Here is a 13,765-nt window from a genome sequence, read left to right as displayed (position 1 = left end):
AGAGAAAGAGAAGGAGAAAGGGGAAAGAAGAGGCGGAAATGAAGGGGGGGGGGGGAGTTGGCTGTTTTGGGTTTGTTTTTTTTTTTTTTTTTTTTTTTTTTTAAATTAGACTCCGATGGAAATTCTGTCAGAAAATTCTGACGGATATTAATTCCGTCGGAACACTAAATTTCCGACGGAAAAATCCGTTGGAAAGTACATATTTTCCAACGGATTTTCGACGGAATTTTTGAGTTCGTCAGAAATATCCGACGAAAAATAAATCCGTCAGAAATTCCGATTTTTCCAGCGGAATTACGATTTCGTCGAAACCTGTCTGTCGGAATTCAACATGATTCTTGTAGTGAATTGGTCAAGACTAAAACCATTCCAAATGACCCAAATTGGATACCTAGACATTAGAGGTTCCACCAAAGGGGAAGACGAGACAGAGATTTCGTGAATCACCTCGTAACATTTGTTCTAAACAGACTTGGGAAATACAAGGTGAATGAAGGGAAAGAAAATCCCAGTAAAGCATTGGCTAAGGTCAAACAAGAAGAACAGGTGAGAATGAAAAGGACAGAAGGAGTGCTGAAAGAAAGGGTGACTACGAGTGATAATGTGAAGCTTAAGGAGAAAAGGAAATCCATGAAAAAGGCGAAATCAGTCAGATGAAGTTTGAGCAGCCAAATTCAAGCGATGGCGGTTCAGTTAGATGATGATGCCTTTGCAAAGGGAATCTTAAAAACCATTCATTCACAAGTTGTTCAAATAGGAGTTGGCACTGTAACTGAACAATTGGTGGGTGGTGAAAAGTTTACTGAAATGCCTAGCGATGATATCCAGAATTGATGGAAGGCATTCCAGAAAAGGACCAGGGACCAGAATTTCATAAGGAAAGAAGCTTGGGCGATGATCTGATGGCCACGGATCAACATGTACTTGAGTTAGTAGACTTTGATATTGAGGGTTTTGATTTGGAAGTCTCAAAGTCAGATTTGGAGTTTCTGGCAAAGTATTCAGAGGAGGATTGCAAGGCAGATTGCAATACCGTGAATTTACCATAGGTTTAGAGCTCAAGTGGTGAAGTCTGACATCAGTTTATGGGCAAATGGAGTGGATCAGGCACAAGCAAGATGTAATTAACCATAGGTTTAAAGCTCAAGTGGTGAAGTCTGGCACCAGTTTACGGGCAAATGGAGTGGATCAGGCACAAGCAAGATGTAAATATAAATTCTCTAGTCTTTACTATGTGACTCCGTGTAAATTCAATAAACCCCTCTTACGTCTAATTTTCCCCCCTTCGAAACTTTTTCACCAGTAAGTTGCGTCGCTGCACGCCTGCACCCCTCTCCCTCTCTCTCACCTCCATTGAAACGTACTCTGAATCCTCCGTTGAAGCGGCTTGAGAGCTCTCTTCTCCATTGAGGCAGCTTCTGAGGTAATAGGTTTTATTAACCATCGAATTGTTCGAATATCAATTCCTAAATCTAAGGGTTTAGTTCCACACTTTTGTTAATTTAATTGTCAGTTTACTCAATTTAGGGTTCTTTAAAGTGGATTATTGGACTATTGGTTATAATTTATTTACTGAAAGATCGTTTGTTGTTCGAATTTTGCTAATCACATTCTTAGGCTACAAGAATTGAAGGTGATTTTTCGAGCCTAGAGTGACTCGCTCGCTCTAGAATCACTGGTTCCCTCAATTGCTTTCATTGCTAACTCTATCGAATTCAAAATTTTCTATAGGGTTTTTGCCAACAATTGGACTCCCTTGAGCAGAAGCTGGTGGTATAAATTCAATAAAACAACATAACTCAACCCAATGCCTAGGTAGTGTATATGTTGTTCTTCAAAATATGGATTGAATTTTTTTTCGAAAAGTTATTATTTAGGTTTTTTTACTTTTAACCTAAATGTGTTGTTGAACTTTTGACAGGTATTATTGTGATTACTGCGACACTTACTTGACACATGATTCTGTAAGTATTTGTTTTACTCCGTATCAAATTTATTGCGCTTCAAAGTTTAATTATGTGTTTATTTTTTTGTTGCTTTGATATATGTAATTAACATCTATAATCCTAGTTTTTTTTTTTTTTTTTTTTTTTTTTTTTTTTTTTTTTTTTGTCTTGCTTTTCTCGAATATTGATTTATGCTGATTGTTTGTATTTATAATTCTGATAATGAATTCCAATGTAAGCGTGGTAAAAAAAACATATAGGAGTTGGCTAGAATATTTACTTGGCATTTCACTTGTATAATTTGATTCCTTTGTTTGTTCCACGTGAAAGATTAGAGTGATGATTTTATTTCAGTTTTTGGGAGAAGAAATGTGAGAGACATATTCATTTGTTGGCGTAGAATATGAGAAAATATATGTATCAACCTTATGTTTGTAGCTGATTCATTTGCCCATACAAGACTTTATTAATTATTTTGGATTTCATTTGCCTTGTTTGTTTGACTGACATACTGTGTTTGCTCTCAGCCATCTGTCAGGAAGCAACATAATGCAGGTTATAAGCATAAGGTAAGCGGTAAGCTAGCTTTGCCTCAGTAGGCATTGGAAATAATTTATTTCAAAATTTGATTCAGTGTGTACGAAATTCTTAAATGACTAACCTATGTTTTGATCATTTTCGGCAAATTATTTGTGATGGTTATTTGTATTCGATTTCAGGCAAATGTACGGATATACTGTCAACAATTTGAGGAGCAACAAACGCAAAGTTTGATCGATCAGAGAATCAAGGAGCATCTTAGTGGCCAAGGTGCTTTTCAAATTGGTGCTGCCTATGCAGCATGGAGACCTGGTGTTAGACCACCTATTCTTCCTGCACCATTGCCGATTCCAGGTTCCCTTCCCCCTAATGCTCAAATGGCTCCAGGGATCAGGCTACCTGTTTTTCCTAGACCTCCTGGTTTTCCGGGTAAGTTGATGCTTTCAATCTTTATTGTTTTCTTATGTGATCAATTATTTTATCTTATGGAAAATTACAGAATATTCAGTTGAATTGCATGTTTCCTAATAAATTCTGACTGTAAGATAATCACAGGAGCTTAGTGAAAACATAACTAAATAACCAATTAACTAATTACCATATGATGCTTAAGGATTCAAATGGAATCATACCACTGATGAGATGTCAGGGTATGTAGGTCAGTAGCTGGGCAATCAAACAATGAAAACAAAACGACATGAAAGTTGCACCTGTTTAGTAAGCAAGGATCCGATTAAGTAAAGAACTATATATACACATGAAAATAGGGAAAGGATCCTGTGTGCTTTCCTAGATTAGGAATAGGCTTTCTTTCCTCTTGATTATTGTCCCTATGAGAGGCATATTTTTACCAGAAAATGTTCCGTTTATTTATAGGCTTTACAACATACTATTTCCTTCAGCTAGGGCTCTACGGTAATTAGAATATTTTTTTGAAGGTTATCTTATTGCTATCTTGTGGTCAATATGACCTTTTTTTGATTGATTAGACTAGAGAATAATTTGACCATGGATCTCAGATTGGTTTCAGCTTTCAAGTTGAATGCTAAATGTTGTAGCACTTCTAGTTAACTAGATTGTGTCGAAATTTAGTAAGTACATTTAACATATGTGCATGGATTCATTGGTAGTGACTCACTAAGTCCCTTATTGTAGGTCAGTTTTACACAAACATAAACTTAATAATGCACTGACCTTGGTCTTTAAGAAAGAAACAATCCGAAGTGATTGGGAGAGGAAAGGTTTCTTTTCTTTGAGGACATTTGTTGGAACCAATTTTATCTCGGTGTGGCTTAGGACTCAGTGGATTAGTGGTGGCTTCAAATCGCAGTGTTAGGGTTTGAATCCCTTCTCAATAGCAACCTATGGCATGAGTTTATATGCAACTCAAGATATGTGTATCAAATGATCTAGTTTGAGTGTGTCATGATTCATAAACTGTACAATGTTTAAACCCTAGAAACTTAGATTGAATAGGGTATCGTTAAAGGAGGTGATAAAGAGAGGAAGAGGGGGGGTGTCTGTGTTGCTTTTTCACAGAGATGGAAGGTTTTTTTTTTCTCCTTTTGTGTTCTTCAAGTGCATGGAAAATAATTCAGTAATTTTATCCAACAAAATGCTTCCTTTAAGTTGGATAGAGGGAATGCTATGAGGAGATAGATTGAGAGAACTGGATAGAGGGACCGATGTGATGAGGTGATTGATAGAGTGAGATACATAGAGGGACCCATGTGATGAGTGGATTGATAGAGTGAAATACATAGAGGGACCCATGTGATGAGGAGAGAGAAAGGGAAACCCATTATCAATAGAGGGTAATGTTGGCATTTTTTTTGCCACCTCCTAAAAACTGAAGTGTTGCAATAATTTAAGAAAAAAGGAAATAATTGTGAACATTCAATGTACAATGGCACTTCTGACTCAAGTGTTGTTAAATAGACGTCAATGGACTTTTAAATCAATGGTATTGTTTTGAGCCTTTGCTAATCAGGGTTTGGAAGGATAACTTTATGCCGATAGTCAATCCCTGTGTTACCTAATTATCTTTCTCCCCCCATAAAGTACATTTTAAGTTGTTTGTTCCAAATCGCAGTTTGTAGGTGCCAATTTAGTCAGGTGCATGAGCTAGTTTGTCCAAATTGACAGTACTAAACATGTAGTCGTTACCTTCTGTTTGTAGACGGTAGATTAAATGCAATGAAGGGAACACAAATCAAGGGAAATTTGAGATCTAGAGTTTGAGAAATGAGCCCTACTTATGTTTATTGAAAGTGAAATATGTCAAATATATTGTTCAAAAATGTCGGGTCTTTTTTAAAGATGTTCATTTGAATAGAATATCTGGGTTTTTTTGTCATTAGTGTGGTCGGTCATGAGTGATAAGTTGTCTGCTTTGGTGATGGTGGAGTGGCTTTGATTTATCATTGGGGAAAATTATAAATGTGCCTGTTTATGTATTACTGTATCATTAGAATTATTAATTTTGTGAAATGAGTGCATACCTATGACCAATAATGATCCAAAAAAGGATACCCAATAGATCACCCACAAATTATAAAATCACCCACCTGAAATTGCAATCCTGTTCCTGACTTCCTGTTCTAAGTGCTGAAGCGATCTGCAAATGAGGTAACACTGGTCAATTCTTGTCATTTTGAACAAATGATCATTTACGATGGTTTGTGTAAATTGTATTGGGATTAGAGGACAAAGAGACCTTGTGCCAGTTCAGACTGAAACTATACAAGATTAGCACAGATGTTGTAACTTTTTGGTGATATACTGATATGCTTTACTTGTTGACTAATACTATAGAATTGGCTTTGTGTTCTCAAGTATGTTGTTTCTGCAGCCAGGGGTGGAATCAAGGGGGAGCTGGGGTAGGCCATGGCCACCCCCTTGATTCAGTATAAGAACTTATTTTTCATATGTTAAGTGTCTTTGCTTCACAGCTTAATTGGTTTAGTAAATGAGTTACGAAATCCGCGCGTCTAGAGTTCGATTCTTGGTGCTGCATTGCTTTTTATTTTTATCCCTCTATTCTTTTGACACGAGCACACACCATCTAATACCTATGCTCACATTATTTTCTAGTGGGGCTTGCTCTATTTTGGGAATCTAATTATTACATACAGTACATACAATATAGAAGTAAAATTCAACACAATTACTAGTTTTTTTTTTCTTTTTTTTTTTTTTCATTTTTTTTAATTTTTTTTTTCCATATCATTATATATATTTTAATTCTTAAGCTATATGACTACACGGTAGAATTGTAGTATGAAGAAGTTATACATATATATTATATTTAGAATAATTTTTATTCCATAAAGTCTTAGCTCTAATTCTCAAAAAGGGTTGTATATGATCCAACAAGAAATGGAAAATTATATTGTGGAATAAAAAAAATATATATCATATTTGATCTTGGCCACCCTAATATAAGAATTCTGGTTCCGCCAATGTCTGCAACAAATCTTACATGCTTACTTGAAGTATTTTTTATTTTTTTAGAAAAACCGAACGGTGTATTAATTAAGGGACAAAGTGTCCGAGAGTACGTAAGGTGAAATTTTCGCAAGACAATGATTCACCCAAATTTGTTCTACACCGAAAGGTAAGAGCTTAGCTAGATGATGAGCAACTATATTGCCATCCCTTTTTACATGAGCCCTAAAACAAGAATTAAAAAAGGAACTTAAAAACAAGATATCCTCTAGCACACCATCAAGGTTAGAGAAGAACACCATAGCTTTCAACAGACGATCAATAAGCACTTGTCAATCGAACTTAATGATCACATCTTTAAGCCCAAATTTCTTGGCCAAGACAAACTGCCATGCAAATAGCTTTGCCTTCTGCTATCTTAGGAGGCCACCAAGCCTTTGTTCGACGTGTTGCAGCAAAAATAACCCCTCCCACACAGTCACGAGCCATAACTCCTTACCCAACCCACCCCGCGAGAGAAGTGTCAACATTGATCTTGATAGGGGAGCTTTCGGCGAGGCCGCTTCTCTCCAAAGCTCATATGCACCTTCTTGCTATACAAACCGTACTCCTCACTTAATCTATTAGCTCGTGCCAAAAGAATAGGATTTGGGGTAGTTTTATCATTGAAAACCTTTTGATTTCTCTCCCCCCAAATACACCAAGCAAGGAAGGCCGCACGTTGCTGCAACTTCGCATTCCCTTTCTTCCAACTAGCCAGGAAATCACAAGGATCATTCATCAAATTCACATCAATCACAGGCACCCACTCGAACACAAGTAAACAAGGCATGGAAGCTTGATTCCTCTTCTACACCACACCAAGGACAAACATCATTATCAATAAGATGGTGGTGAAGGAGGAGGGCTTTAGTAGGCAGCGAACTCGTACGAGAAAGTGCCTGACCTTAGGTGAAACCTTCAAGCGCCAAATATATATCCACACTTGATGAAAATCATCAAAATTCCACCCCTTCCCAAGCATGTAAGTTGTCTTAGTATAATACAATCCATCTTTTGAAAAAGCCCAAGTGAGAGTATCCGTGGGTTCCTTCAAACTTAAGGGAATCGATAGAATACATTTTTTATCTCTCTCATTGAAGTGTCTAGAGATCAAATCAGTATTCCATTCCATACAATCAAAATTAACTCAGACCTGTCATGTTCATCCGCTGGCCAAGCATCCTTCCATATATTAACATTGGAACCCGTCCCAATCCTCCAAATCACCCCTTCTTTCACCAAAGCTTTTGCCTCCATACACTTTGCCAAGAATAGCTGCCCCCATACCCAAGAGCCGCATCAAGAAAAGAACAATTTGGGTAGTAATTTGCCTTCATAACCTTACTAAGCAGGGACTCCTCTTTGTGCACAAGCAGCCAAGCCTGCCTTCCAAGAAGCGCATCATTAAAGACACTGTGATCTTTAAATCCCATCCCCCCCAAACACTTAGGCGTGTAAAGAGAAGACCACCTCTTCCAACAAACCTTGCGTTTGAGTACCTTGCTGACCCAAAAGAATCTTGCCATAGCACTCGCAATCTTATCAATAACCGGACATGGAAATTTATAAACCCCCATGAAGGGCATATTTTAGGAGTATTTCTTTCCCAGCCCGAGAAAGAAGCTTCTCCTTCCAACCTTGCAATTTCTTCCAAATCCTATACAACTGAGCCCCAAAAATTGCCTTCTTTGATTGTCCTACAACAGTATTTGCTGTGTCTGGGCTAAAAGAGACCTCCGATTTTTCATAATTAATTTTCTGTCCGGATGCTACTTTGTATTGGTTAAGAATATCAACGATGACTTCGCATTCCTGTCGGTTGGCTCTAGCAAAAAGAAGACTATCATCTGCAAAAAGAAGATGAGAAATGTAGGACCTCTGCGACTACCTCTGGCACCATGAAGATCTCCACTCTAAACCTTACTCTGTAACATAAAGGAGAGAGCATCTGCTACTAGAATAAAAAGATAAGGGGAGTGAGGGTCCCCCCGACGAAGTCCCCAAGAAAGAACCGCGTAGGAGAGAGCATCTGCTACTAGAATAAAAAGATGAGGGGAGTGAGGGTCCCCCCACGAAGTCCCCAAGAAAGAACCGCGTCCCCGCACACCCTTCCATTAATAATGAAAGTACTTCACCTTAGACACACACTGCATAATTAAGTTCACCCATCGACCATCAAATCCCGTAGTAACCAGCAACCCCTATCGTACGCCTACTCATATCTAAGTTTAAGAGCAATCGTACCCCTCTTATCCTTACTCTTCTTCATCGTGTGAAATAGTTCCAAGGCTATAAGGGCATTATCAGTAATAAGGCGGGCGCCACTGAACAAATGCACTTTGGTTCTCCGAAACCACACCATGCAAAATCAACTTAAGTCTCATAGCAAGCACTTTTGAGATAAGTTTATAAAGCACATTACAGATGCTAATAGGTCTAAATTCAGAAGTCACGAAGAATTAACTTTCGGAATTAAAGCAATGTTAGTGATTAACATGTTCTAAAGAGGCAGAACCATGAAGAACAACACTAACAAAATTAGTAACATCATCTCTAACAATATGCCAAAATTTTTGATAAAAAATAGCATGCGTACCATCAGGGGCTCGGGGCCTTATAAGGATGCATTTGTTAAAGAGCAGTGAAGATTTCATCCTTAGTATAAGGCTTCATCAAGTTCGAATTTTTGCTCCGGCGAAATAGAACTTCACTCAACTCTTCATCGTAAGGCATACTAGACGCAAAGATCTTTGTAAAATAGTCAGAAACAATGCCTTCAACTCGATGCTCATCTTCCTGCCATACCCCATTAGAATTGTAGAGCCCTTTAATTCGATTTTTCTTATTTCGTTGTGAAGCTTTGTGGTAGAAATAACTGGTATTTCTATCTCCATCACGCATTTCAGCGATTCTTGACCTCATATACTAGTGAGCTTCATGCTTGTCATGTAAATCATCCAATTCTTTTTCTAGCCTCGAACATTCATCGGAAGGCATACTAGACGCAAAGATCTTTGTAAAATAGTCATAAACAATGCCTTCAACTCGATGCTCATCACAGCTTGCGGGGGTCACGATTTTTTGCTGCGCACATTTAAGTCTACTTACTCCAATCTAAGAGCTTACCAAGATAATCAAATTTCTCCTTACTCCAATCTAAGAGCTTACGGCGCACAACCATAAGTTTAATCACGACATTCTCTTCATCAGCCGCACTCCAAGCATTGCTTACAGTAGCTTCGCAAGCCTCGTCCAACAGCACGCAATTTCAAATTTAAATCTCTTGCTCTTTTTCTTCTTTTTATTTTGCTCAAAACGGGTGAGAATAGGGGTATGATCAGAGCACCTCTTCAAAAATCCCAGGATACAAGCAAAACCAAGAGGGAGAGGCAACGAACCTATCCAACCTTTCGTGAACTTTGGTAGCTTCGGATACCCCCCTTTCCCAGGTCCACCATTGACCTCTAAACCCAAGATTTCCGAGTTCACAATTACAATTATTCAAGGCTTGTCTAAAGTTTGGCATTTCTCTACGGTCACGATCCGAGCCACCGTCCTTCTCACTAAGCGAGAGAATTTCGTTTAAATCGCCGCCGAAATAACAGGCATATTAATCTCTTCACACAAAGTTTGAATGAGTCTCCAAGTGCAATGTTTATGTGAAGAATCCGGCCAGCCTTAAATTCCAACGAATCTCCATTTTACCCCTTCTCGCACAACATCACCGCAAATATGATTTTGAGAAAAAGAAACAAGAGAGAAATCCACCTTGTTATCATTCCAAAACAGGCACAACCCTCCAGACGTACCACGGCTTGACATACCAAAAGAATTCGAAAAACCAATTCTATCTTTTATACCTTCCACCTCCACTTTACTGATCATGGTCTCAGAAATAAAAACCAGATCAGGGGTATAAAGAGAGCTCCACTTACGGAGTCTAAGAACTGTTGGCAGCCAGCAAAGTAGATTCATTGGACTTGGCGGGGTTGGTTCAAGCCAACCTCCGCCATTTCTTCATCAACATAATCAAGAGCATTCATTCTTGGTTTCTTTCCCTCACCTTCAGCACCTTTCTCAACCAACGCCTCCACTAGAGAGCTAGCATCCCTCTTACGAAGCAAAGGAGCAGAATCCCCAATCTCCTTACCTCCCTTCTTCTCAAGCCTCTACCAAGTTTTTACACCTTGGGGTTTACTAGGAGAATTTTTAGCAGCAGCAAAAGTAAAAATAGCAGTCTTATTAACTTCAGTACTTCCAAGCAAAGCATTCTCTCCATCAACATCTGCCACCACACCACCCACCCCTGCTATCTGTAAAATGTCAGTGCTCAAAATCGGCTCTGAATCGCCGCAAGTAATCCGCCCCTGCTGTGCTGCAATCTCTTCAACCTGTTGCTTCTCCCCTTCTTTAGTCACGAACAACTGGCGTTTCCCTTTAGAGATCTGGGCAAACTCCTCCACCTCCTTAGCATGGCCCTTCCTAGGTGAGGCTTGAAGGAATAAGCCTTTTCTCCTTCTCTTCCTGTCACCGCAAGGCAGTCTTTCTCTGAGTGCCTGATCGCTCCACAAGCAAAACAAAAATAGGGCAGCCTCTCATATTTAAATTCCACCTTGAATTCGTTCCCTCCCCTGGCTTTAATGCGTTGAAAGCGTGGCAAGGGTTTGGTAACATCAATCAAAATTCGCACCTTCCTATAATGGTTCAAGCCAAGGGCATCCTCCTCTATCTCAATCACCTCCCCTAGCCCCACAACAAGGGCTTCAACATACTCATTCGATCTACAGTTAAAAGGCAATTTGCAAATTCTAACCCAAAAAGGCGAATGATTAAGGATCACCTGGTCAGGCTGCTCATCTCCTTGCACTTCGTTCAATATCAGAAGATGGTTGTCCCAACACCAAGGTCTTCCCTTCATAATTTTCTCCTTATCTCGCCAATGAAAAAACTGAAAGGCATACAAGTTAGGGCTTAAAACCCTAATAATCATCCCTTCCGATGGCACCCAAACCTTCATCATCGTGCCCTTAAAGGCTTCCACATTATAAGGCCTAGAAGTGCACAATCGTCCAACCAAAAGCAATGCTGGATTTTCATCCGATTTTGTGCTTTCTATGCTACCTAGATCAATCACGCTTCCTTCATCCTCCTCTATTTTCAAAGAGGAGTACTTATCCACCAAATCGTCCGCCATTACACCGGAGATCAGTCGTTCAAAACGGAGGCACAATCCTTGTTCGCAAGGGAGCAAAACCCTATCTTTCGAGGGAGATCATTAGTAAATTGATGCTCTTATGTCGCTTACCTGAAGTATTGTATATTCTTGGTTTTGCATCTTCTTTGTTGCATCAGTTATTGAAGATGAGCATAAGTTTGATTGCATTACAGGAGGGTAATTATTTTTTGTTTTGCTATTTTCTCTCTCATCACACTGTACTTTTTTTTTTTTTTTTTTTTTTGGGGTTAAATTCTTTTAGTTAATTAACAGCTCCAAATGTGTTTACAGTTTATGGGGCACCTCCAGGACAAGTTGCGGGACAACCAGGTGCTCCTGGTGCACCAGTGCAAGCAAATGGTCCACCTGGGCCACCTCCTTTGAATACCTCAACATCAGTACCAGGAGCAACGCCTCCTGTTACTAATGGTGGTGCTCCAACTGCATCACAGGCTTCACAGCCTGGGTTCCAGGGTGCTCCTGCTGGCGGGAGCTTTGGAGGGACAAATATGCCTGCTGTCTCTAGCTTTCCTTCTGCTGGTGGAAATGTTTCTTATCCGGCAACTTCAGGTGCTGACGGATTTACTTATGGTCAAGCCCCGAACAACAGTCTTCAATCTAACTGAAATGGTATGTCTGGAACATATTGCTAACTTGCATAATATACTTTGTATTGGTTAGTTGTTTTTTTTTTTTTTTTTTCACATGAAGCTTGCTATTTTCTTATATTGTCTCATTGAATAATAGAGTATTCTGTATTAAACAAGTGACAAAGCTCTGATAGTTGATTTCAAATCCTGTACAAACTGCTTGGAGGCCACACTCTAGTCCAAAGTGTGATGATTTGAGAAAACATTTTTGTTTATGCGTAGTTTTATTTCATTTCAGTCTCTATATTTGAATAAGTACATCTCAAAGACATTTCAGAACCATTACAATTTTAAATGCCTTGGTGATGCAGGACATTGGATTCAGCATGAGATGCATTTATACCTCAAGGTTGTAGATGCCGGGCTCCTGTGTGTTTTTTGTTTTGAACTCTTTTAACAATATGGAGATTAGGGAGCATCGATATATTACTCGTACTTGTTAACATGAGGAGGTGTGGAGGAATTGGCTGGATATTGTAGTATAGCTTTGCGCCCTTGTCTTCTAATCAATTTGCTGTGACATTAAAACATATGGAGTAGCTAGAGCAATTAATATGTTTTGGTCCTTTCTACCATATTGATGTGCTAGTGTGCTTTGAAATATGCGAATTGTCTAGGCGTGATCAGCTGAATTTTACCAGTTTCACCTTTGTAGCTTGTGGCATCACAATTAATGAAAGTATTAGATGATTATATTTTACATCTATTGCCTTTAAATTTCATCAATTAACTGTTTTTTGCTACAAAACAATAAAAAAGACTACTTTTCTTGTTATAGTAAATTTAACTAGGTTAGAACTTGTGCGACGCATGGTTTGTATAAAATATATTTTTATTTGTACATTTAAAAAAATGGATTATGCACCTTATACAAAAATATTTGTAATTTTATAGTTTTAGATTTTCATCAAAATTATGATATAACACATGTTCAACATCGTCTAATACATATTTCAATGTAGGAGTCCATTTATTATTGTGTTATTTACAATTGTTTCATTTTTAAAGATAAATTGATAGGTTGTAGTTGTAATGTAGAAACTTCTAATATTCAAATTTCAAAATTGTTAAATATGGTAGCTTTACATCAACAAATAAAAAAAAAAATGTAAATGACATCATCTCTGTATTTAGGCGGGAAAAAATTTATTATGTGAATGACATGTAGACAATGATAACGCCAACAACGTTTTGTTTTAGTAATATTAATAGATTCTTTAATAAAAAGCCATATGAAATCTATACCTGCAAGAGACGGCCTAACAATATATATATTATAACCGTGAGGACGAGTTTCATCTTATTTATGTATTTCATTGAAAATTTGATAATTATTGCAATCCTACATAACTCTTTTACCAACAAATTAAACTCACAATACTCCACATACACTAAAATTAAAACCAAATACTCAACTAATCCCAATATCCCATCACAATGGAAGTCACTACACTAAAATGATGTCAGTTAGTTTATTGAGATTTTAAAAGACAACTTCGAAAAAATATAACAAAAGGGTAGAAAATAGCCATATTTTTTTTGAAGAACTTTGATTAATTTTTGCCTAGTAGATAGAAATGTTTCTTTCTTGCCTACTATCTTCATCATGATTGGCGTAATTTGTGTGCATAAATCATGATATGAACCTAGCCTTCTACAAATGAACAAAAACAACTTATTTAAAATGAACATACAGAGTGTTGATATGAACATCAAATTGATAATAAGTTATCTCTATTCAAATTTAAATAATCTACATAATGTAAATATATAAACCGGACACAACACATTCTTGATAAGAACATTGAATTTTAAAATTTTGTTTTATATAAACTAATTCGGAAATTTTCTTTGGTAACACTGTACTTTTTAGTTTTCTCAGTGATAAATTGTAAAAATTCTTATTATTCATGGTAAACTTTAAT

The 13,765-nt window shown here is 37.8% G+C and overlaps 1 protein-coding gene across 1 annotated transcript; it reads left to right on the top strand.

Moving 5' to 3' along the window:
* The first annotated feature begins 467 nt into the window (after window positions 1–467).
* On the top strand, window positions 468–12,542 carry LOC110739772 (U1 small nuclear ribonucleoprotein C-like). Its single transcript, XM_021920246.1, has 7 exons — window positions 468–1,423; window positions 1,732–1,815; window positions 1,922–1,964; window positions 2,474–2,515; window positions 2,666–2,915; window positions 11,482–11,820; window positions 12,152–12,542. The coding sequence occupies exons 2-6, from the start codon at window positions 1,808–1,810 to the stop codon at window positions 11,814–11,816; spliced, it is 678 nt and encodes a 225-aa protein (XP_021775938.1). The 5' UTR covers window positions 468–1,423; window positions 1,732–1,807; the 3' UTR covers window positions 11,817–11,820; window positions 12,152–12,542.
* The last annotated feature ends 1,223 nt before the right edge of the window (window positions 12,543–13,765 follow it).

The sequence above is a fragment of the Chenopodium quinoa genome, unplaced genomic scaffold, assembly GCF_001683475.1.
Source record: "Chenopodium quinoa cultivar QQ74 unplaced genomic scaffold, ASM168347v1, whole genome shotgun sequence".
Taxonomy (NCBI): domain Eukaryota; kingdom Viridiplantae; phylum Streptophyta; class Magnoliopsida; order Caryophyllales; family Amaranthaceae; genus Chenopodium; species Chenopodium quinoa.
Note: the sequence above shows the minus strand (reverse complement) of the source record. Positions and strands in the feature narration are given on the sequence as shown.